General features: G+C 41.3%; 1 protein-coding gene across 1 annotated transcript in view; it reads right to left on the bottom strand.

Moving 5' to 3' along the window:
• Nucleotides 1–26,610, bottom strand: part of LOC126471081 (leucine-rich repeat neuronal protein 1-like) — a 115,783-nt gene extending 89,173 nt beyond the window's left edge. The window contains exon 1 of the mRNA XM_050099155.1: nucleotides 26,151–26,610. Coding sequence (XP_049955112.1) covers nucleotides 26,151–26,573 — 423 coding nt within the window. The 5' untranslated portion in view covers nucleotides 26,574–26,610. The remainder of the gene's footprint in view (nucleotides 1–26,150) is intronic.
• Between the last annotated feature and the right edge of the window lie 472 nt (nucleotides 26,611–27,082).

Genomic DNA, 27,082 nt, shown 5'->3' with positions numbered 1-27,082 from the left:
CTTTTAGTTCTTCTTTAATATTTGTATTATCTATTCCTATTTTTTGTCTGTATCCTAGATATTTATAGGCATCTGTTTTTTCCATCGCTTCTATGCAGTTGCTGTGGTTATCCAATATGTAATCTTCTTGTTTAGTGTGTTTTCCCTTGACAATGCTATTTTTCTTACATTTGTCTGTTCCAAAAGCCATATTTATATCATTGCTGAATATTTCTGTTATCTTTAGTAATTGGTTGAGTTATTGATTTGTTGCTGCCAGTAGTTTTAGATCATCCATGTATAGAAAATGTGTGATTTTGTGTGGGTATGTTCCAGTAATATTGTATCCATAATTTGTATTATTTAGCATGTTGGATAGTGGGTTCAGAGCAAGGCAGAACCAGAAAGGACTTAATGAGTCTCCTTGGTATATTCCACACTTAATCTGTATTGGCTGTGATGTGATATTATTTGAATTTGTTTGGATATTAAGTGTGGTTTTCCAACTTTTCATTACTATGTTTAGGAACTGTATCAATTTAGGATCTACTTTGTATATTTCCAATATTTGTAGTAACCATGAGTGGGGTACACTATCAAAAGCTTTTTGGTAATCAATGTATGCGTAGTGCAGCGACCTTTGTTTAGTTTTAGCTTGATATGTCACCTCTGCATCTATTATCAGTTGCTCTTTACATCCTCGTGCTCCTTTGCAACAGCCTTTTTGTTCTTCATTTATAATTTTGTTCTGTGTTGTATGTGTCATTAATTTCTGTGTAATGACAGAAGTTAATATTTAGTATATTGTTGGTAGGCATGTTATGGGGCGATATTTAGCTGGGTTTGCTGTGTCTGCTTGATCTTTAGGTTTCAGATAAGTTATTCCATGTGTAAGTGTACCAGGGAGTGTGTATGGGTCTGCAATGTAACTGTTAAATAATTTAGTTAGATGTGAATGTGTTAAGGTGAATTTCTTTAGCCAGAAATTTGCTATTTTATCTTTTCCAGGGGCTTTCCAGTTGTGAGTAGAATTAATTGCTTGGGTGACTTCATGTTGCAAAATTATCACTTCAGGCATTTGTGGTATCATCTTGTATGTGTCTGTTTCTGCTTGTATCCACCGTGCATGCCTGTTATGTTGTACCGGGTTTGACCATATGTTGCTCCAGACGTGTTCCATGTCTGTTATGTTTGGTGGATTGTCTATTTTAATGTGTGTGTTAGCTATTGTCTGGTAAAATTTCTTTTGGTTTGTGCTGAATGTTTGGTTTTGTTTCCTTCTATTTTCACTTTTTTTGTATCTTCTAAGTCGTTTGGCCAACGCTTGTAATTTCTGCTTCTTTTCATCTAATTGCTCTATCGCTTCTTGTTGTGAGATTTTACCTAACCTTTTTCGTTTTTTTTCTGACATTTCATTTCTTATAAATTGTGTTAGCTGTCCGATGTCTTTTCTCAGTTTTTCTATTCTGATCTGTAGCCTGTGTTGCCATGCTGGTTTTGTGGGTTTCTTCTGTGTGTTGGTTGGTTCTGATCTCTGCCTAGTGTGTATATTTAGTGTAGTGAGTGCTCCTATATAAACCAGTAGTTGTAACTCTTCCATAGTTGTGTTTTCATTTATTTTGTTGTGTATGATTGTGTTGATAGTTTTTATTGTTGTTTCGACTTGTGGGTTATTTGGGGATCTATGCAAGAATGGTCTAATGTCTGTATTTGTGTCTTTGTATTCTATATACGTCAGCTGAAATTTTCTTCTATATCTAACATGTGTGTCACTTCGTGTTCTATTTGTGCTTGTTCTGGTGGCTGCCTTAAGATTTCGTTTTGCTCTGATTGTTTAATTGATGCGTGTTGTTCTTTGTTTGTTTGCTCTGGGATGTTTGAGTCCATTACTGTATTTTCTTCTTCTTCTGATTGCACATTATTTTGTTCCAGTATTTGTTGTACTTCTTGTTTGATGTTTTCTAATTCTGACTGGGGTATCCTGTTATTTTTGATTATTACACGGATCTGATCAGCTAGTCGTTGTTCTGTTAAAAATTTTAATTCTAGGTATCTAGTAATAAATGTTGTGTATACTTGTGATCTGTATCCTGTTGTGTTGTTTCCTAGGTTTGTTGCTTGGTAATAACAGAACATGAGGTGTCGATTAACTTCATCTGACCATCTCATCCTCTGTCTTTGTTTTCCTTCTAGGGTGGTTGCAGGAAGCATATCCTGCAGAACACCTCTATTTGGATTTAAATCATTTTCCAGTTGGCTAGCAGTGTCGTTACCATTGTGGGCGGGCATAGGGTTCAAGCGTCGTCCCCGACCATGATGGCGCGTGTCCGAGGCTTCTTTAGTTCTGTCCTGAACCAACTAATCACACTAAAAGGGGGGTTAGCCCTATTAGTGGTTTGTTCTTTTCGTCGCCTTTTACGACTGGCAGAACATACCGGAGGCCTATTCTTTTCCCGGGCCTCCACTATTATTATTATTATTATTATTACTATTATTATTATTATTTTTATCGGTGGAAATGTGGAAACATCACGTCCATTACCGTTAGGGAAACAGTGTAATTCGAAAACGAACATTTCACAAATAGCATTTTACAGCGAAATGGCTCGGGTGGGGAGGTCCAATTGTATGGTTTCTGCACTCACCTGACCTAAATCGTCCGCAGCTCGTGGTCTAGTGGCTAGCGTTGCTGCCTCTGGATCACGGGGTCCCGGGTTCGATTCTCGGCCGGGTTGAAGATTCTCTCTGCCCTGTGACTGGGTGTTCGTGTTGTCTTCATCGTTTCATCATCATCATCATCATCATTCGTTACAGTGGCTAGATTGGATTGTGTAAAACAAAGTAGACTGTGTAAAAATAAGGACTTTGTATGGACGCTCATGACCGCGCAGTTGAGCGCCGCACGAACCAAACATTATATCCATCATCATCTCACCTAAATCCCTTGGATTTCTTCCTGTGGGAACCCTTGAAGGAGGGCGTGTATTCTACTCATCCGACACTTGTGGAAGAACTGATAGCGCCTGCTCATGCTGCTCCTGCTCCTGTATCTGTGGATGCAGCCATGTTGCGAAGATCAGTGATGTATTGATGTATGATGCAACAAGTCACGAATTGTTTGAACGTGCAGGGAGATGACTTGTCTGACCACGTTTTTGTTATGTCCACCGTTACATGACCTAAGAAACGGTGTATACTACAGTACTACATGGCAGAATGAAACTGGCAAATGAAAACAAAACGCCTCTATCCAGGCTGGTACCCTCGAACTTCTGTATGTTAACCCAAAACACTATCCACATCACCAACTGCACAGCGTCACTGCAATATCCTGACAGAGGTAGTTACCGTACATATGATTACAGTGTTACCAGACTGTGAACCTTTAACGTTCATTTACTGTCGGAAAATATGCTCAGGACAAAATTTGGTGAGAGACATTTTTGTATTCCTATTATGTAAGGAATCGCGCTGGAAGTCAGAATGCGCGAATATTTCTTCATCCTGTATATCTGTAGCGAACGTGGAAAGTGCTCACGGCCAACGAGGACACCGTCACGAGGAGGCTCTGACAGCTATCATGCCCATGCAACATGTCTCCACCAGTAGATATTGCCAACATCAGCCGACACGTTAAGCATATAGCTCTATATTATCTAAGAAAGCTGTAATATTGAAGATAATATTTTCAAGAAGGTGACTGGTCAGTTTTACCAAAGTATGTTTCGAATGTCATTACCTTGACACTTGGAGAAAAATACCCAGCTTGCTATTGGACGCTGGTTCGGGCTAATATCCATAAAAAAAGCGCTACCGACATGCGTCCTATCAAAATGGTATGACGTGGTAACTGAAACTATTCCCACCCAAGAAAAGCGGCATGGAATCGAAGTTGCACCGAATCCATGGTGTGATCGCGACGGTTGCTCATATATTTCTATGCAAAGACCAAGTGCATGTCTGAAATTGGAAGCGCAATAACTGGCCGTGCTCACAGGACAGCGCCGCACACTATTCCTGTCACAGATATCCTGCGACCAGACATCCGACTTTTCCCAGGAGTCAAGCACAACAGCTACATTTGGCTTTCGGGTTATTTTATGAACTGAACGCTGACCATAATTATTCCTGATGTTGTATCTAATCAATCAACATTGGAGGAATGAAAACAGATTTTACGTCTAGTACAAGAAAAAATTCAAAATCTCCTACAAGTAAATCTATCGACGCCCTAGGAAAGGGATAGCACATTTACAACAAAGTACTCGTCTGTGGACCAACGGGTATGGCACTGAATGTCCAGTTCCGGAAAGTTTTGTCCTTAACAAGACTTTGTGTCCTAAAGAAGAGATCAGGCGTTTTCGGAGAGTTTCATTTACCAAGGACTTGGGTTTCTTTCTTTTTCTTCACTACAATTCCGAAAAGACTTCAGTTTGAACATAGCTCCTGTCGTTCAGAAAAGAATTTTAATTTTCAAAGATTTCAGATACAAGGAGAATTTAGTTTCATCATAATGGAAAAAAAGTCTTAGTTTCATAGAAGAGTTTATTTTGTCTATGGAAATTTAAGCATACAGAAGATTCTAGACATCAAGACGACATTGCTTCTTGACACGCATTACTTGCAGAGGGGATGTTCATTCTGGAATTTTTTTTATGTGACAGAAGAGACACATCTGCATCATTCAGAGTGTGAAGCCATGATGAACAAAAATGCTACAAAGAGCCAGGAGAAACTGAAATTTTGTTTTGTCTTCACGTACTTTCTATTTTAATTATTCTACTTTCGTCATTTCATTCCTATTTTAAATAAACGTTAATCGTTGAAAACATGTAAGCGCTTTGTTCCTTTTAAGGATTTTTCACAGCAGAAAGGAAATCAGCCGGCAACGCAGGGAACAAAATAAAAGAAAAAGCAATTTTTGCAGAATGTAGAAAAATAAAAAAAAGGGCTCTGCAAAAAACAGCGATTACAGTATGGAGCTTCCGGCGAGTGGCGTTATTAGAGTTACGAGTAGCTAACCTCAGAAAACCAACCTTGAAAAGCCGAATCATGGGGAAAAAAACCACGAGCCTACATCAAAAGAAAACCTCGAGAAGACGAACTATGAAGCTTCTACTGCGTTGAGATTGTTCCCACATAGCGACGGTCGTCAGGCAAGAGTTAAGAAATAAATAAATATCTAAAATTTGAAAGAAAGACAACATGAAGAAAAGCAAGAGAGAGAGAGAGAGAGAGATAGAGCTGTCATTCTTCATCCTGTCCATGTACCAAATGAAATGGCATTGAAGCCGCGGCGAGAAGGCAGGTTTTGACTATCGAAAGGATGGCCTGAAGAGAAGGAGGAAAGCCTGAAAAAAAAGTGGTTAAGGCGACCGCTCGTGATAAGTGGGAAATACGGCTTCGAGTGCGGTGCGGCACAAATTCTCTTGTGTCAATAATAAACAATACCACTGGCATTAAACTGATCTCGCGATTTGCGAATCACTTTCGTTACATACTCTCCTCATTGCACAAGTTCCCGCAACGCTACCAGGTGGCATTCAATCTCGCAACGTACAGTGGTCCCAATATTACAGCTCATGAGTGTATATCGATGACTGCAATGACTTTAAATGTTAATTACACGGATGTAAACTTCTCAATATGTCATCGAACGCAGCTTTCGCCAAAAGAATGTTACTGTGCAAGTCGACAACGTCCTAAATGGACAGAAATTTTAAGGAAAGAAAGTGGAAGACTTCGAAAGGTACGTTTTTTATGTGTGATAGCACACGATATTCGTTGCGAAACGACTTACAGTAGTCTGAATGTACGAAATACGAGATTAACTGCTTTCGATTAGGTAAAGAAGTTAGGCGGTGCGATGTTACAGCGAATCATGTAAGACAGACGGACGCTTAGCAACTCTAATGTGTATGAGCATTACATCTATAACGTAGAGCAGTCTCAGACGACAATACGCCCCTGTAAGCGACAGACTCATTTCAGATAACGTCCGTACCATATGAAATAACCTAACGACTGCTGTTCGTGAATCTCAGAATAATCTCTCAAGCAGCAGTAAACCACTCGGAACTAATTCTGGAGTAACCAGTGCAGATTCTCAAATAACCCTACTGTATTAGATCTCCCATGGTTTTGTTGATTTTGTGGTAGTCACTGAAAGTGAGACTGATGGTACAAGAGCTACTCATAAATATTACATTACAACTTCGAAAAATAAATTTACGAATTAACGTCTCTTTGCAGGTTCATGTTTCCGTAGTATTGGTGCACGTGGAAAAGAATGTGTCATACTACCACAGTACGCCGCTAGAGGAACCAAAGCACATTCGCGCAGACCATTGATAAAGTGATGTGTTGCTTGGGACTTATCCACTGCATTTGAAGGGGAGCAACGCTGCAACAGTTAAGTGCAGAAGTGGCTGAAGTGAGCGACAACAATAGATCATCATGTGGATAATGGTTAGGTGGCGCCGACACTCACAGTGTGGCCAAACAAGTCCGAACGGCGACGAATGAAGTGACAGACCATCTCAGTGAAGAATCGGTAATAGCAAGAGATGTGGAGGCCCAAATGTTCGAAGACTGGTGTATCACAGTTGAGGCGATAGTTGAAAAAGTGAGAATCAGTCATTTGTTGTTTTCAACATCTAGAAGGGCGTTTTGAATATGACAAAGACCGCCTACCTTTCGATTCCGCGATTGTTAACACTCATTGATAAAACCCGCCGAAACGAGGCGGCAGCGGAAATTTAGCATCTACACGAAGTCAGTGCAGGTGATTTCCTTACTCGTCTAATCATCATGGACGGATGCCGTCTTTAGCACTATGACTTTGAGACAAAGCAGAGAAGCAAGCAGCGGAAACATCTGAATGCACGACTGCCGAAGATAGTGAAGACCAAACCATCAGTCGGAAAGGAGCAAACCGTCACGAGTGCATACTACCTAAACGCCTAACGATGTTACGGGAATTACCTGTGACTTCTCCCCCTTTCCTTAGTCGAAGAAACCATTTCTCGCTACGTGTTCCCAGGAATACGATGAAGCGATATTCGAAGGTCTCGCACCTACGATCTGACTGCAATCACAGTTTGTGTCAAGTCCGTCTTGTGCATGTTGGAAAGATCTGCCGACATACTAATCTCCTGAAACACTGAACTACTGCATTCGTCTTGTGAGGATATCGTAGCAATTTCCACATTTAATTAATACAGTGACGCTCCCAAATTAAAGTTGGAATAGTTGAAACCAACAGTTACTGCACCATAGCTTTTCTTAATAATGTTAACATGAAACCTTGAGTATTGTGAGCGAGTGTGATTTTAATGCGCGAGCGGCCATGGCGTGGTGAGGTGCGTGCAGTTGGGTCGTGATTATGCCACTAAGAAAGTGTTTAAACTTGATTTAGATTGCAACAGTGTAATAATAGTTCACTAATAAATGCATCACGTGATTCGAATAAAAAAAATGGCTCTGAGCACTATGGGACTTAACATCTATGGTCATCAGTCCCCTGGAACTTAGAACTATTTAAACCTAACTAACCTAAGGACATCACACAACACCCAGTCATCACGAGGCAGAGAAAATCCCTAACCCCGCCGGGAATCAAACCCGGGAACCCGGGCGCTGATTCGAATAATGTCCATGTTTTATACTGGTGTGAAAGTACAATAAATGTAAAACAGAAGTTACCAGTACGACCTATGATTAAGTAGTTTAGTAATCTTGTATAAAAATTAAAAAAAATAAAAGCAGGGAAGCTAACACATCTCCCAGTCTTCTGCGTAAGCTACGCCACAATTGAGAGGACAGGGAGAAGCTTCAGCCTCTGTGAATAAGAGTGCTCTGTGTGCAACACAATAGCCATCTATAATTCCGTAGCTTTTGAAAATGTGTTGGTAAGTTATTTCTCTATTCTGTAACAGTAATGTCTAGAGTATCTTGATATTCCCTTGCTATATGAAACAAAACTGAGCCACAGGCCTAAATTGCTCTTTAATGTCTGTAAGTTCTACTAGATTGTTGGCGCGTAACATTTCAAAACTGACCTTTGGATTATTTCGTCATCATTAATGGCAATTCATGGAAATGCATGTTAATATAGGCCCTGTGTATAACAATAGCGTAATACTGCGAACGCGAAAGGGAGAGAGCCTGCAGTTGCAGCTGGCACAGAAGTAACGGGCACCCCGCCAAATGAAGAGTCCTGCAACAGCTGCTCCGTGCCAGCGCTCTCCGCCCTGCGGTCATTTACTCCCTCGGATTACAACGTTTTTTTTTTTTTTTTTTTTTGATGCAAAATTAACACCTTCTGAGAGCTAAATAGTCGGAAGACTTTCCCGCGCTCAATTCTTAGGGAACATTACTACTGAGAAGCGTGTCAAGAGCAGTAAGGTTAAAACTAATAAGTATTGTTTTATGGATACTTTATTAACACACGTACTGTTCTTATGTTCAGGAGTAAGAAAGTGCAGGAAAGCATTATCGCCAAAAGTTGCAAAAACTTCATAGCAACTTACAGAACCATTTCCTTTTCTACTTCTAGATATATACTTCATAAATGACGTTATTGTGTGTCGTTAGAATCGAAATAGCAGAGTTACCGCTTCCTAGCAAAGTTAGTGTAGTAGATTAGGAAAACTGAATAAACATTTAGATGTATAACGATAGTTGTGACATGAACACGTAAGTATATATTTACACGTCGTGGTTAGACCTTACAAAGTGTAGCTGTACGTTAAGGCGACGCTGTGCAACCATGGTCACACATTTTGTTAGAATTCTTATGAAATTTCAGTGCATGGGAGTGATATGTTTGGGGGCTGATTAATAACCTTATACTCGGCTAGGAGTGTCTGTTCTTCCCATTACATGTATTGACTGTAGCTGAGGCAGTGTTGTAGCTTGAACCAGAGGCTGTTTTAGTTCATATACTTTACTGCTAATGTTCTTCAAATCCAGAATCAGTAAACAGCTGCGTCAGTACGACATGGTGTTCCTGATGTACAAAATGTGATGTGTCCGGGCGGTATGTGACGGCAAGAATGGGACAGACTGCTAGTTGGTAGGTCACTTTTGACATAAAATTCTAAAATTCTTTATTCGGAAGTTAAGTTTCACTCGCTGGCTACCAATAAACGATAAAGATAAGTAACCTATAATATGTATATAAGTAGGACATATTTTTTAACTTGGTATTTCAACTCAATTTTATGAGTTCTGTTTTTCGATAATCTGTTAACCAGAATACATCAAATCGAGTGCTTTAGAGTAAGATCTTGGACTCGAATTTGGGAAGAACTAGGTTCAGATACCCCCCCCCCCCCATACAGATTTATGTAACTTGTTGTTTTCCTAAGTTATTTAAGGAAGACACCATGATGTTTCGCAAGGAAAGATTGCATAGTCTCTCTTCTTACATTCTTATCTGAGATTTGCCCCGTCGCTAAAAACTTCACTATCGAAGGAACGTCAAACGCTATATTTCTTCCTTCTTGTATTCAGAACATTGTTTCACTTCCTTTCTTGATCTGGAAACTCAAGAATGCCGTCTGAAAATCTCAGGAGATTTATTTACTTAACTATATTTAACAGTTTTTCAGATAGCTCGTGGTTAACAAAGAAATTTATGACAATACACTGCATGGGCACAGAGATATTTAAACATCAGAAAGATCCCAAGATGAATTTCGCTGATCTAGTAATCCGAGAGCACCAGTGAAAGTGATAGTGAGTACGTAACGTCTCTTCAGTCTAAAGATGTAGCACTCGATGCTACTCTATCCTGTGAAAGTTTCTCATCTCGGAATGACTACTGCAACCATTAGAACCTGTATTCTGCATTGTTAATCTCTAGGAATCACTCTACATTTTTCACACCAACCTCCCCTCATTCGCCAACACATCATCCAATACTAAATTCATGGTTCCTTGACATCTCAAATGTGACTTATCAACCGACCACTCATTTAGTCAAGATGTGGGACAGATTTCTTTTCTGTCCCATCCTTTTCAATATCTCCTCATTAGTTACACGATCTACCCATCTAATCTTCAGAATTCTTCTGTAGCACCACATTCCAAAGATTCTATTCTCTTGTTGTCTGCATTGCTTGTCGTCTACGTTTCAGTACCGTACAACGCTACACTCGGAAAAAACTTCTTAAAACTTAAATTTAAATTCGAAGTTAGCAGATTTTTCTTCTTACGAAACGCTTTTCCTGACATTGCCACTCTACATTTTACCTCTTCTCTATTTCGGCCATCATCAAACATTTTACTTCCCATTAGCGGAACTCATCTCCTACTGTTAGTGACGCATTTCCTAATCTAATTCCCTCAGCATCGTTAGATTTAAGTCAGCTACATTCCACTAATCATGTTTAGATTCAGTTGATGTTCATGTCATATCTTCCTTTCAAAGACACTATCAACTCCATTCGACTGCTCTTCCAAATCCTTTGCTATCTCTGACAGAATTCAGAATTATGGAGCACAGCAGTTAGGTCTTTTCCTTTCAGGCTTTATTAAACCAAATACAGATTTCGGCTAGTAGCTAGCCATTATCAATGCAGTATTTCAGAGAATTAATTCATGTCCTAGTGCTTCAGTCCCCTGTTGTTCGGACTCCTGTCACAGTTCATTCAAGACAGTGACAGTGCGTAGTTTATGAACATCAAAGTAAACAAGCCAGTTTGTACCCGTAATCTGGCAGGATGACGGCAATAATGAAGGAAAATGGCCAGTTGCATGAGCAAAAGTTGCATCCATAGCTCATTATTTGCAAATGTAGAGCAGTTAATACAGTTACAACGGTTCCCTTCATTATTACCGTCACCCTGCGAGATTACTATCTACAACCTGGCTTGCTGAAGGTGACATTTAGAAGCTATATAGTGCCATTGTCTTAGTATTTATGAATGGATGTCATTGCATGAGCACGGCTAAAGATTTTTCCAGTGTAAATTGGCCGCTTTTTTACATTTCGAACGATCTGAAGATGGTTGTAGAAAGCAAAAGGAACCAGTTATCGTGCTTTAACTGTGGTAGGAAATTGCGAACTAGGTGTTAAAAGTTTTTTACTTTAAATATTTTATTTAGTAAACTAAATTAAGAGCGCCGCCTCCTCCCTGACAATGTCTCACACCCGTCTCAACCACTGTTTCTCTTTCATGTCCTTTGACTTTTATAATTGCCGTCTGATATCTGTACAAGTTGTAAATAAACTTTCACTACCTCTGTTTTCACATACTACCTACAGAATTTCAAATAGTGTAGTCTAATCAATACTGTAAAAAGCCATCTCTGAGTCTACAAATACCACAAAGGAAGGATGGTATTCCCTTAATCGGTCTTCCTCTATAAGTCGTAGGTTTTGTATTGCATCGCGTGCTCTGACATTTGTCCGGAATTCACACTGACCTTCGGTGAGGTCAGCATCTGCCAGTTCTTCCAGTCTTCTGTAAATAATTGGTGTAAGTATTATTTTGCAACCACGACTTATTAAACTGATAGTTCGCTAATATTCTCACCTTGCAAAACTTGCTTTCTTTTTAATTACATTCATCTTGATGTCGGAGGATATTTCTCCGGTCTCATATAACTTTGCACTACAGGTGTAACAATTTTGCAATCACTGCGTCTCCCAAAGATATTAATTGCTCTGTGGGTACGTCGTTACTCTATTTGTTTTTTTTTTTTCGTCTTAGGATTTTCAGAACTCTGACAAATTCTTCTCGCAGTATATCTCTCATCTCATCTTCATCTATTTCGTCTTCCCTTTCTACAATGCTGTCTTCAAGTTAATTTCCCTTGGATAAACCCGCAATATACGCCAACTGCCTTTCAGCTGTTCCAGCTTTGAATAGTAATAGTTTTCATACAGCTGCACCACTTTTCTCGAAAAGCCTCGTTAACTTTCCTGTAGGCGGTATCTATCTTTCCCTTACTTATGCATGCCTGTACAGACTTACATTTTGACCATTAGCCATTCCTGCCTAGCCATTTAGCACTTTCTGCTAATGTCTTTGTTTGGTCGTCTGTATTCTTGTCTGTCTGCTTCATTTGTTGTATTTGTATATTGTCTCCTTTCATGAATTAAATTTAAAAATCTACTGTGATATCCAAAGTTTTCTACACTGTTGATCATAAGTTCAGAGCGAAAGTAAGTTTCGCATGATGTGTCACTGCCAAGCAACAGATCTCGATGGAACTTTGACCACGCATAGAAAGAACCTGTTTAGTCCAGAACTAACATAAAGAAATATTCAATGATATGAACAGAAACGACACTTTTATTCAAAGACAACAATTACACTGAAGTCACCGCGATTCATGATAGTCTCCTGGACATGACAAAAGAGGCTGGACCTGATATTTAACAGGGTGCGTGATCACCACGGACGTCAATACATGCTCTGCAACGCGGTGTCATGATGCCCACAAGGCAGTTCTTGTGATAGGGCGCTCCATTCCCCAACCAGTGCGGGGTGGCAATGTGACTTGCCGCAATACGTCTCCTCAGTGCATCCGACACGTGTTCCATGGGATTAAAGTTGGGGCATCGGGCAGACCAGTCCGTTAGCCGAACATCCTATCGTTACAAGGGTTCCTCCACCTTCACTGTTCGATGTGGTCGCGTATTGTCATCCATAAAAATCAAAAACGAATTTGGAGAAGTAGTACAGTGTCAGTATAACGTTTCCCAGTGAACGTACCCTGTATAAAAAGTTGGAAGTCAGTATGCCCAGGAACGGGGTGTCAATTGAGGAGCTACTCGACCGAACAGTAGCGACTTCGGTCAAGAATACCATCATAACGGCCGGGAGAGCGGTGTGCTGACCCCACGCCCCTCCTATCCGCATCCTCCACTGAGGATGAAACGGCGGTCGGATGGTCCCGGTAGGCCACTTGTAGCCCGAGAGTGTCCAGGGAACATTATGCTTCCCCACGCCATAACACCTGGACCACCAGGTCATGGGGACGTACCCTCATATGACGGGAAGTGGGAACACGTAATGAAATAGGAACGATGTCGAATACGCTCGGTTTGCGGGCCCAGGTGTTATTGTTTGGGGAGACTTAATGTTGTATGGGATTACTGACCTCCAAATCTTTGAACACGGTAAGCTCACGGGTCAACGTTATTATGATACTGTACTCATTCTCCATGCAGGTTTTTTCACGGGTAAATTCGTCCGTGGCTGTATTTTTATGGACCGAAATACGTGACCGCATACCTCAGGAGAAGCAACTTCTAGAACGAGGGGATATAATGGACTGGCCTGCCCGTTCTACCGACTTAAATCAAGTCGAGCATGTGTAGGATGCGTTGGGAGACCTATTCCAGTACATCCACATGTACCAATGACCGTCCGGCAGTTGTCATTTGCGGTGGTAGAGGAACTGAAAGCCACACCACACGAACACCTTAACCTACTTTGTGGCCAGCATGGAAGGACGCTGTATGGTACGCATTGTCGTGTGTGGTGATCACGCATCCTGTTATGAACCATGTCCCGCTGTTTGTAATGTCCAGAGGACCATGAAGAATAGCGGCAACTTTCATGGAATGGTTCACATGGCTCTGAGCACTATGGGACTCAACTGCTGTGGTCATAAGTCCCCTAGAACTTAGAACTACTTAAACCTAACTAACCTAAGGACAGCACACAACACCCAGCCATCACGAGGCAGAGAAAATCCCTGTCCCCGCCGGGAATCGAACCCGGGAACCCGGGCGTGGGAAGCGAGAACGCTACCGCACGACCACGAGATGCGGGCTTTCATGGAATAATTGTCTTTCAATAAACGTGTCATTTCTTTTCGTTTAACTCTGTATTTCTTTCAGTCACCTTCTCTTCTATAGGCGTACTATAGCAGTTCTTTCTGTGTTATGTCCAATGTTTACCGATATATTTTACGAGGTTTACCCAGAAAGTAATGCACTGCATTTCTTTCTTTCAACAATTCTTTATTGAACATAATGAGAATTACACACACAAAAGGATGGTGTTTTAGCTACAGACCCTATTTTTCCACGTAATCATCCCATTGCATGGTCTTCCTCCAGCCTGAAACAAGGGCGTGAATGCCCTGTCGATACTAGTCCTTGTCCTGGTGGCGGAGCCAGTGCTTCATTTTTTGGATCACATCCTCACCGTCCTCAAAATACCTTCCACAAATTGCATCCTTTGATGCGTCTATCCTCGCGAATGATAACATCAGCTCGCTGCAACATGTCAGGTGAGGCAGTCGTGGATGATCTCCCCGACCTCTGCAAATCGTGGAGCTCCGCCGAACCGCCTTCTGGTGGCCTCACCTTTATGCTCAGCGACTACATCTACATCTACATGGTTAGTCTGCAAATCACATTCAGGTGCCTGGCAGAGGGTTTATCGAACCACCTTCACAATTCTCTATTATTCCATTCTCGTGTAGAGCGCGGAAAGAATGAACACGTATATCTTTCCGTACGAGCTCTGATTTCCCTTATTTTATCTTGGTGATCGTTCCTCCCTATGTAGGTCGGTGTCAACAAAATATTTTCGCATTCGGAGGAGAAAGCTGGTGATTGGAATTTCGTGAGAAGATTCCGTCGCAACGATAAACGCCTTTCTTTTAATGATTTCCAGCCCAAATCCTGTATCATTTCTGTGACACTCTCTCCCATATTTAGCGATAATACAAAACGTGCTGCCTTTCTTTGAAATTTTTCGATGTATTCCGGCAGTCCTATCTGGTAAGGATCCCACACCGCGCACCAGTATTCTAAAAGAGGACCGACAAGCTTCCTGTAGGCAGTTTCCTTAGTAGATCTTTTACATTTTCTAAGTGTCCTGCCAATAAAACGCAGTCTTTTGTTAGCCTTCCCCACAACATTTTCTATGTGTTCCTTCCAATTTAAGTTGTTCGTAATTGTAGTACCTAGGTATTTAGCTGATATTACGGCTTTTACATTAGACTGATTTATCGTGTAACCGAATTTTAACGAGTTCCTTTTAGCACTCATGTGGATGACCTCACACTTTTCGTTATTTAGGGTCAACTAACACTTTTCGCACCATTCAGATATCTTTTCTAAAACTTTTTGCAGTTTCATTTGGTCTTCAGATGACTTTATTAGACGATAAACGACAGCGTCATCTGCAAACAACCGAACACAGCTGCTCAGATTGTCTCTAAAATCGTTAATATACGATAGATAAGGAAAAGCAAAGGGCCTATAACACTACCTTGGGGCACGCCAGAAATCACTTCTGTTTCACTCGATGACTTTCCGTCAGTTACTACGAACTGTGCCTCGTGATGACTGGATATTGTGTGATGAACCATTTGAACTACGAACTGTGACCTCACTGACAGGAAATCACAAATCCAGTCACATAACTGAGACGATATTCCAGTGGGAAGGCAATTTCATTACGAGCCGCCTGCGTGGTGGAGTGTCAAAAGCCTTCCGGAAATCCAGAAATACGGAATCGATCTGAAATCCCTTGTCAATAGCACTCAGCACTTCATGTGAATAAAGAGCTAGTTGTGTTTCACAGGAACGATGTTTTCTAAACCCATGTTGACTGTGTGTCAATAGACCGTTTTCTTCGAGGTAATTCGTAATTTTCGAACGCAATATACGTTCTAAAATCCTGCTGCATATCGACGTTAACGATATGGGCCTGTAATTTAGTGGATTACTCCTACTAACTTTCTTGAATATTGGTGTGAACTGTGCAACTTTCCAGTTTTTGGGTACGGGTCTTTCGTCGAGCGGACGGTTGTATATGATTGTTAAGTATGGAGCTAATGCATCAGCGTACTCCGAAAGGAACCTAATTGGTATACAGTCTGGACCAGAAGACTTGCTTTTATTAAGTGATTTAAGCTGCTTCACTACTCCCAGGGCATTTACTTCTACGTTACGTTTGGCACACTGTACTTCTGTCGACAGCAGATGCTCCATAGACTTTGCACAAGCATTTGTTAATATTCCCCAAAGTTTTTATGTCTGCAATGCGAATTTCGATGACGGCACATTGCTTGTAACGTACATCACCCACAGACGTCATTTTGAAACTGTCCTGCAGCTACGATATCGGTCGGAACTGACGAAAACTTGGCGCGCTCACTCAGGAGACTTCAAATAATACATATATAACGTTTCGCATTCGTAGCATTGTATTCGGCTAAGAAAAAAAAGGCGGGCAACCCTCGTACTTGGCAATCACATATCCTACGGAAGTTACTTTCGTCTTTAAGTTTTGCGCACCAGTGTACTAGGACTTGTCTTTTTACCTATGTACTCCTCTGCCGGTTTTACTGTTTTATCCCTCAAAGATACCCTTTCGTTTACTACTATACTGCCTTCTCCTCTTTCAGTCAATCGTTGCCTAATATTCCCTCTGAAACACTCAACAACTTCTGGTCCTTGTAACATACACAGGTCCCGTCTTCTTACTTTTTTACCTTTTTACAGTATCTTCAGTTGTAATCTGCAGTTTTCAATCAATAAATTGTGGTCGGAGACCACATCTGCAATGTTTTAGGGTTTAAAAGTCTTACTCCGAAATCTCTGTCTCACCATAATATAATCTATTTGTAACCCTCCTGTGTCTCCAGGCCTCTTTCACGTATACAACTTTTATTTATGATCCTGAATCCAAGTGTTAGCGATGGTTAAATTATGTTCTGTGCAAAATTCTACCTGTCGACTTCCTCTTTCATTCCTTTCCCCTAGCTCATGCTCTCCTACTGTTTTATCTTCTCTTCCTTTTCCTACTATAATATTCTAGTCCTCCATCATAATTAATTTTTCCCTTGACTATCTAAATAATTTGTTTTATCTCATTATACATTTCTATCTCTGCATCATCAGCTGTGCTAGTTGGCATACAAACTTTTACTACTGTGGTGAGTGTTGTAATTGTGTCTATCTTGGTTACGATAATGAGTCACTATGCTGTTCATAGTAGCTTACCTGCGTTTATATTTTCATATTCATTACTAGCTGAAACTTCAGTTCCCCAGGTATCTGTTTATTCCAGTCTTTTGTTAGTCCATCTCCTTTTCCCTGCACTTTCTGTCCATCACTTCCCCTCCCCTCTCCTTCTCCTCCTTCCCCGTCCATCTGTCCATCTCCTTCTCCGCTTTCTCTGTGTCCACCAACTCCCCGTCTCTACCTGTCCATTTCTTCATGCCCACTCTCTCTGTCCACCTCCTCTCCCTCCCCTTCTCTATCCGTCATTGCGTTATTACCCCCACCCGCATCCCAATGGAGGGATGGTCGTTTTTACTCCTACAGTTTGTCTTACCAAATAGTAAGTTGAAATTGAATTAGGGGCGTAGAACAAGATGTTAAACATGTGTATATTGCATACATATAGGTGCGATTTTCTGTTGTTTTACCCCACACGACTCACGAGAAGATATTATAATTATTTGTGGCTTGATATTAGGCCCTAAAAGACGCTGAAAAACTTATTGGCTCGCACCGTACACATTGTTTAAGGAATCGAACTCCTCTGTATGAAACAGTTGCAATCTTTTAGTTATTTATGAGTGAATAATCGGTCCCCATGTGACAGCATGCGCTAACAGAGACGCCGCGCGTACATAAACAATTATTCCGGGCCTCCTATCTCGGGTTCTGTCGGTGATAGAAAGGCAGGTTCAAGTGTTTTCGGCTAGAGACCATTTGTATATTCAAAAGTAGGATAATCTTATTGCAATTGTCGTACGGTACAGGGTCAAAGTCCGAATATTACACGCTTAGTTCTGCTTAGGCAAATTGAGCAAATCGGTAGGTTCTTTTTGCATTAGATGTGGTCTAAGACGCGCCTCAAGGGGACTATGCAGAGGCACCATCTAGTTCATGGATGAAATCCGGTAAAGTGCGTTTTTCACATATTTTCGCCATCAGCGGCGAATAAATTTCTCAAACTCTGACGGTATTTTCTGTAAGTATTATCTGGCAGTGACATCTTCCCGTTTTCAAAAATATGTATCCGTTGTCGGGAAACACCCGCAAAACATGGATTTTGGGTACCAAATCCGAGCCGCGGATTTCAAATCGGCTACACATTGCAAATGGTTGAAATTTTTACGATTTGTTTCTAAAATACCGATATCGAACGAACTTGAAAATTTCCTCGATATGTTTATCCGTTTCAAGATACAGATGTTCAAAGATAACCTACTCGTAGAAGAAAAGTATGCACATAAAATCCGGTGTGAGGCAAAAACGTAATTTATGTAGTGAGTTAGCTTAGAGAAATACGCTATAAATAATCTCCGTTCTCATCAGAAGGGTTCTGGGAATCCCATGATATAGTACTGAAGTTAGGCAAAATTTTTGTGCATGTAGAATTAGTTTTGCTTTATTTGAATTTCACATAAGTAAACAATAATAATTTTACTGACCCGTAAAGTTCTTTTCATATGAGTGACATGCCTTGCTGCAGAAGATAAAAGGAGGGAAAGAGCGGAAAAATGCTCCTATTGGAGCACAAAGACAGTGACTGAAAAGTGGAGTATCAGCTAACTCATTTCTACCTTCCTGAGCACCTTTAAAAACTTTCCTAAAATTTTTGGCTTTCGAACATATTCACGCTTTTTATGCTGAGAGAGAAAGTGACTGTGGCAGTTCGAAAGCGTCGGAAAAGTGGTAAGTACTGGAAGATAGTAGACAGAGGCCATGTTATATAAAGAGTGAAGGAGCCAGTGCTAATGTGAGAGGAAGAGAGGGACACAGTGGCGGTGGAACATTTGTGAGAGTGACAGAACAGTCCTATGACAAGAGTGAAAAATACAGTGCCAGTGGGAGAGGAATAAAGAGAAGGAGAAAGTGGAAGTGGATGAGAAGCAGTGATAATGAGAGTATATGACAATGACAACGAGGAAGAGATATATGACCGTGAGAAGAGACACCATCAGTAGGAAGGAAGAATGAGATATTAGCAGTAAGAGAGAGTAAGGGGAAGGCACTAGTAGTAGAACAGAACGATGGGAACCGTGGGTGTGAGACAGGATGCAGTGAAAGTTAGCAGACACAATGACATAATGATAATGCGATATTGCAGTGCCTGTCATTAAGAAGAACTACGCTGTGTTCCTTCGGATATGGTTGCATATTCGAAAGAACATCGCATCGTTCTTCTTAACAACACAGCCACTGCAGTATTGCATTTATCCCCAATAGCAGGCAGTGACTTTCAGTTACTCTATACGGAAATTACATAAAGTGTACGAGTACAGGTCCTGACGCAGGAACGAAGAACGGGTCCTGACGCAGGGACGAATACATGTGGAAATTAGGACGTGACCGTGAGGCGTGCACGAATAGCCAAAGCAATTGAGGCGACCACTCACGTACAGTCGGAAATCCGGGTTCGAGTCGTGGTCCGGAGTAAGTTTTAATAGTATCATTCTGTTATGCAGCTGATGGCCGTTCGTATTCACAACTTCAAAAACATTTCATGTATGCTGACAACGAGTTGAGCTGAATGAGTGAGCGAGAACGGGCAACTGGGAGTAGATGGATGCGAGCCACTTACAGCGATGGACTAGTGAGTGAGAGCGAGTTACAGTCAGGGGAGCTTGTGGGAGTGAAAAGTGAACTGTTTGTTAAAAAGAGCGTGAATTGTTCTCATGCCAGACTTCTTGGGAAAAATGTTAATGGTACTGAGGAAAGGTTAATGAGACAGCTGGTACTTTACTTTTCAGTCAGACTCTTTCAATTGAACAGGAGTATATTAACCACTTTTGTGCTGCGATAGGAGCATTTCTCCGCTGGAGCAGTAAGTATTTGACGTGAAGCATGTAAGCGAGAAAAAATTTTGATAAGATTTGAAATTATGTTTAAGGTTTGTTGGAAGTCACTAAGCGCTCTCATTGTCAACCATTCAATGATTGTAGTCTGGTTAATTTAGGTTCGGTTTTAAGAAAAGCTATTTCTTCACTCATCGCAGTGCTTATGACGTTATGTCTTTTGAACTATGTGTCGTACAATGATATACGTTTTGAGGAGCATTCAGTTGTATATGTGGATACGGTCTGCAAAATGCGTTGCGAATAGAGTTAGTGGTAAGGAAGTAATAAATTTAAAAAAATCGTGCCTGATGCCTCAGTTCTACGGCATAAAAAATGAAAATGTAGTAAGTGGTAATGTTAATTCCTTTAATCGTGTTTTGCGGAGTGTCATACAGAAAAAGTTTCGTAAAGGCTTGGAATTATAAGTAAAATTTATAGCATGATGCTAAGTGCTCTCACCCTCAAATACTGGATTCACACAGTCTGGGTACTTGCGCGCAGTGCTCACTCCTACCCATCCCTGGTGGTTCCTGTCCCAACAAAGCATGCATCCAGATAGCACGAGACATATGTCACCAATATGGTTGAAATCGATTCAGTAGCTTAGATAGAGATACACCGATAACCCTGTGTTCACCTCACCAAACGCCTGTTCCTCCTGCCACCGAACTTCATCTGAGTCGCACTACATCTAAAATCGACCCATCCCTAATTTTTAAATTTTCTAACCTACTCTCCCGGTTATGCGATTTAACTTCCGTAGCACCGACCCATTCAATGCCAGTTTTGGTTTTCCTGGTTAAGACATCCTCCTGAGCAGTCCCCTCCCGGAGATCCGAACGCAGAATAGTTTAGCACCGGAATATTTTACCCAACATGATTCCATCATCATTTAATTATACCGTAGAGCTTAAGACCCTCGCATAAAATAACAGCTGTAGTTTACCCCTGCTTTGAGTCTTTCGAACCAGCACAGCAAGGGAATGTTGGCTGATGGTACAACGCCAGATGAGCCAATCATCCAGACTGTTGCCCCTTACAATTGCTTCTCTTCAGCAAGCAGATGTTTGTCTGGCTCCTCAACACACACGCCTCCGTTGTGGTTGCTGGTACGGTACGGCTATCTATATCATTGAGGTACGCAAGCCACCCCACCTCGCCACGGCCGGTGGTTCATGGGGAAGGATTAGAAGATCCAGAAATCGGTATTTATGAATGCCAGTACGACCGTGCTTCATCTCCTAAATATGCAAGGGCTATATGTGCATTATAAATAAATCCAGTAATGAAATCAGATTACAGGCCTAGAAAAATGCAAAGAAAATTTTTCGTCAAGGGAAATAAGCATATCACAAGTAACCAGTTGGGGAAATCCAGCAACAAAGAAACGAAATTCTGGTTAATTAAAGAATACTGCATGAATCTACGGTTTACGATTAGAGGCTGCAAGTTTTGGTACTAGAAGCGTCTGAAATGTTTGACATGGACAATTTCATACCTTTAATTATACAGAGATTACGGGAGCAGATTTTAAATTGTAAGACATTTCCAGGGGAAGATGTGGACTCTGACGACAATTTATTGCTTATGAACAGTACATTAAAACTTAAGAAATTGCAAAAAGGTAGGAAATTAAGCAGATGGGACCTAAATAAGATGAAAGACCCAGAGGTTGGTGCGAGTTTCAGAGGGAGCATTGGGAAGCGATTGACTAGAGCAGGAAAAGGATTACAGTAGAAGGCGAATGGATAGCTTTGAGAGAGGATATAGTGAAGGCAGCTGAGGATAAAATAGGTAAAAAGACAAAGTCTAATAGAAATCCTTGAATAACGCAGGAGATGCTGAATATAAGTGATGAAAGGAAAAATATAAAAATGTAGCAAATAAAGCAGGATAAAGAGAATACAAACGTCTAAACTATGAGAGTGACAGGAAGTGCAAAATTGCTAAGCAGGAATGGCTGTAGGACAAACAAAAGGACTGAGAAGCATATATCACTAGGTCAAAGATAGATACTGCCTACATGGAAATTAAAGAGCCCTTTGGACAAATGAGAAGCAGCTGTATGTATATCAAGAGCTCAGGTGGAAAACCAGTCCTAAGAAAAGAAGGGGAAGCTGAAAGGTGGAAGGAGTATATAAGGGTCTATACAAGGACATAGACTTGCAAGCAATATCATAGAAATGGAAGAGGACGTAGATGAAGCGGAATGGGAGAAATGATACTGCGAGAAGAATTCGACAGAGCACTAAACAATCTAAGTCGAAACAAGGCCCCGACAGCAGACGCCTTTCCGTTAGACCTACTGCCAGCGTTGGGAGAGCCAGTCATGACAAATATCTTCCATCTGGTGTGAAAGATGTATAAAACATTCGAAATGCCCTTTGACTTCAAGAGGCATGTAGTAATTCCAATTCTAAAGAAAGCAGGTGCTGACAGGTGTGAATATTACCGAATTATCATTTAATAAGTCATAATTGCAAAATAGTTACACGAATTCTTTACAGATTAATGGAAAAACTGGCAGAAGCCGACCTCGGGGAATCTCAGTATGGATTCCGGAGAAATGTGTGCACTCGCGAGGCAATACTGACCCTACGACTTATCTCTGAAGACATATTAAGGAAAGACTAACCTACTTTTATAACATTTATAGACTTAGAGAAAGCTTTTGACAATGTTAACTGCCATACTCTTCCCGAAATTCTGAAGGTTGCAGGAGGGAAAAGCAGGGAGCCAAAGGCTATTCACGACTCATACAGTAACCAGACAGCAGTTATAACAGTAGAGGGCACGACAAAAAGCAGTGATTGCGAAGGGAGTGAGACAGGACAATAGAATATTTCCAATGTTATTCAATACGTAAATTGAGCAAGTGGTAAAGGAAACCAAAGTAAAGTATCGAGAACGAATTAAAGTTCAGGGAGAAGGAATAAAAACTTTGCGGTTTGCCGATAACATTGTAATTCTGTCAGAGAGAGCAATGGATTTGGAAGGGCAGCTGAACAGATTGGACAGTGTTTTGAACGGTTGATATAAGATGAACATCAACAAAAACAAAACAAGGGCAATGGAATGTAACCGAATTAAATCGGGCGATGCTGAAGAAATTAGATTAGGAAACGAGACACTTAAATTAGTAGATGAATTAATCTATTTGGGCAGTAAAATAACTGATGATGGTCGAAACAGAGAGAATATAAAATGTAGACTGGAAATGGCAAGAAAAGCGTTTCTGAAGAAGAGAAATTTGTTAACGTCGAATACAGATTCAAGTTTTAGGAAGTTTTTCCTGAAGTGTTTTTATGGAGTGTAGGCATGTATGGTAGTGAAACATGGACGATAAACAGTTTGGACAAGAAGAGAATAGAATATTTTGAGATGTGGTGCTACAGAAGAATGCAGAAGATTGCATGGGCAGATAACATTGCTAATGAGGTGGTATCGAACAGAATTGGAGAGAAAAGAAATCTGTTACACAACCTGAGTATAAGAAGGCATCAATTGATAGGACACATTCAGAGTCATCAACGGATCACCAGTTCAGTATTGGAGGGCAACTTCGGGGGAGGGGGACTAAAAACCGTAGAAGGAGACCGAGAGATGAATACAGTAAGCAGATTCAGAAGGATGTAAGTTGCACTATTTATTCGGAAATGAAGAGGCTTGCACAGGATAGAGTAGCAAGGAGAGCTGCATTAAATCACTCTTCGGACGGAAGACCGCAACAACACCATTACATTTGGCTACATCCTTAAGATCGAATATTGAATTTTTTACTGGCATACTATTCCTTTAATCAAAAGTACGTACATATGAACGTATTGCCGGGAAACTGCAATTTTGGAGGCAATTGTAAGTTTCTGTAAATGCTATCTTCGAAACAACGCTGGATTTCACCGTGTACTTAAGGCGCAGTATCGACCCAGTTGTGGAATGATAACATTTTATCTATGTCATACTTGTCCACATACATTTCCTGTGTCTCGGAACCGTCAGCAGAGTTTCGAAATAATACTTTCTAGCACGTTTAGCGATACTTAGATTACCGGGGGTCTCTGATATGCATCAAAGCGTCTGAGTTGTTTTTCTAAAACATAGGGTATAGATGTCGTGTTTATGGCATTGCATTGGAAATATCACCCAAAGCCTACCTTCTCCTCTTAATGAAGGAAAAAAGTTTGACATATGAGACACGAAAAACAAATAGATTTTCCTTCTCTTTGAATCACGCCCCTATTAATACGGAGCTGGCCCTACTTGTCTCCTCTACAGAGAGCATATTTTCTTTTTAGAGTTTTCTTACTTTCCACGTATTCTTTAACGTTTGTATACTAATGTCATAGTAATTATCAAAATACAAATCCATTCCCGTGGCCCAAGTCTTAACTGTTGCTTGAGTTATGGCACTGTGCCCGGCGATAGCAAGTTACAGTCCTGTTGATGAAGGAAATGGTCTTCAACAGTGTTTGACAGACAAAATGCTGGTGCTGGTGTCGTGAAGTTCCTGAGCATCCCAATGTGCTCCAACAAATCAAAAGATTGCGCCAAGCTTCATAGTGTAAACATATGTAGCACGGTTGATGCTCTGCTGTCTATCGGAAACGGTTCATTAATTCGGCGGTTCGCTTGGCGCTGTTTGATAGGACTATGCTATGTGACGGCACCAGGAATTTCGTTTTACCGGCATGACGCTGAGTACACCCTATTTAAGTCCTCCCACCATCTCAACAATGAAAATTACTTGACAGAAATGGGAACTGAACCAAAATTCTTTTCATGGCAGTCAGGTATATTAACTGTTCGGAGGTGGACACACACTATTTCACTCAGGAGTGTTACAAAACTGTTGAATGAATTTGTAATTATGCGGTTTAGAGATGTACTGCGTAGCTCCGGCGCTATAATCTCGATTATTAGATGTACCAAAGTATTTACCTTCAACCAATATTGTCCCGTGAGACGGGACTAAAACCGTATTTTGTACTCGTATCATAGTCCCTGGACGAAAAAATTCAGAAACCAAACTGGTCTATATTGGTAGAGCAAAGCGCGTTATAGTGGTAGAGCACGCTTTCTCCCTCTCCTTGTCCCCCTGTTGGTAGAGCTTACCTTCCCGTCTCCCCTCCCCCTCTCCTCTTCGGCCTCTTCGACACCCTAGAAAACAGGGTGTTGCTGTACCGCGTGGGCTTGTTGGAAGCATCTGCATCAAAGCTACTTACAGCTGAGACTCAAGCAGTCAGTTTGAATATCGATTAATCAAAAATTTATGATAGGGATGTAGACGAGAAAGAATGTCCCTACCAGAATCGTAACAACTGGAAGAGCCCAATTTTGACCCATCAGTTCAAATGTATTCGGCATTTAACATTTACAAACAAACAGGAAAATGATTATCTAGAGGCAAGAATGAATCACTATTCAATATCAAGTTTTAGATGGGATCAAGCATAAACTAAAAATAAGTTATAAAATGGCACCAGGAAAATTCTATATTGTTAATACGATTGAGAGTGAGAAATTATAGAAATGAAGAGCAACAGTGGGGCATGGAAGTGTATTACTTCGCCTGTATGCCGTAGTACCTCGCAGTGTTATGCAGATGCGATCGGCTGTTGTCCCCCTATGTCGTGAATCACGTACACATACTTGATTTTCAGAGACTATTCCCACTCTAATTAGTGCGTAAGGCCTTATAGCCAGACTTTCGTCAACATGGTGCCTACCGAGCCAGACTTTCGTCGACATGGCGCCTACCACAAAGTTCTCTGTTTTAGCTACTGATAAATGGACGCTACGCGTTCACTGCTCCAGGATACCGACAAAAGACACTTAACGACATTGTTCGGTTGTATTTAAAAACGCAGTCCCAGCAAGAAAACAGCAGACTGCCAGTGTAAGCACTATTTTGTATTGCCGCTCTAAATGGTTGTTCCAACAAAGAGCTATGTCCATATTACAAGCAAAGTCTGTGGGAACTCTCCAGATCTGTTAGCAGGCCATATCCTTGCTGGTCCTAGCCCCTAACTAACCCCCACGATGGTACCGCTGCGCTACTAGGTTATTTCGTCAAGCCAAGGAGCCTATCTAAAGGTCACCGCTCATGGCGACCATCAATAATGACAGTCTGAAAAGAGTTGCATTGTAATTATTCAGGTTCATAATTACTCCTCTACGTATGATGTGTAGTTCAAACTGTCCTTAATTTTAATGTATATCTTAATTCCCTAAAAGACTAAAAGTAGTATCACAATGTGATACCAATAATATCTCTTGTTAACGAGTTTAGGTGATTATTTAACTGAAGAAATGAGATAAGGAAAAATATTAAGCCGCGAAGTATGAGCGGTACTTACCACGTTGCGCATCTCCTCTTCTACGGCCAGGAGGTTGTTCTTAGAGTAGTCGACATATGTGACATTGGGAGACTTGGAAACGGCAGATGGGCTGATATAGACGAGGCTAGGGTTCTCGCTGATGCGAACATGGCGGAGGAACGGCAGCCTGGTGAGGGCATGTGAATCGATCTCCGCTAGTGTGCTGGACCTGGACAGACTGATACTTCCCACGCGGACTCGGTTGAGCGACCGTGGGCGCAGCGTGGTGATCTGTGTGCCGTCCATGTTCAAGTACCCCACGTAGCCGACGCGTGACAGTGCAGCCTGCGGAAGCGACCGGAAACCGTTGTGTCCCAGCATCAGCCGAGAGATGTTGAGGCCGTCCAGCGAGGTCTCCTCCATGGTGACGATCTTATTGTAGGACAGGTCGAGCATGCGCATCACCAGTGGCAGCAACAGGTTGTCGAAGCGGCTGAGCTGGTTGCCTGCCAGGCGCAGCACCTGCAGCTTGGGGGAGTCCTTGAACGTGTGCTGATCCAACACTGCGATCTGGTTGTAGCTCAAGTCGATATCGATCACCTCGGGCAGCAGGAACGAAGTAGGCGAAATGACGCGAATGCCATTGCTGGAGAGGTTGAGGAACCTGAGCGCCGGTAGATCCAGGAAGAAGGAGCGCAGTGTGTTGTGTGACAGGTCCATGGAGCGCAGGCATATAGCAGAAGTGCGACCGGAACCGCGAATCTGAAAAACACCATAAGAAACGCTCTCAGTGTACATTCAACTTAAGCCTGGTTTACATGGATAGACTAAGTTGCGAAACTCTTTTCCTAAAACCAGCGGTGCGAAACTAGTTTCGTATATTGCGTACTACTTGGCGACATCAGTGTACATTTCAGTTTCGAAATTTTTTGAGTGCCAGAACTTATTGCCGTCTCTAGCATTGAATTTCG

This window comes from Schistocerca serialis, chromosome 3 (assembly GCF_023864345.2).
Source record: "Schistocerca serialis cubense isolate TAMUIC-IGC-003099 chromosome 3, iqSchSeri2.2, whole genome shotgun sequence".
Taxonomy (NCBI): domain Eukaryota; kingdom Metazoa; phylum Arthropoda; class Insecta; order Orthoptera; family Acrididae; genus Schistocerca; species Schistocerca serialis.
This window is presented reverse-complemented; position numbering and strand designations above follow the sequence as displayed.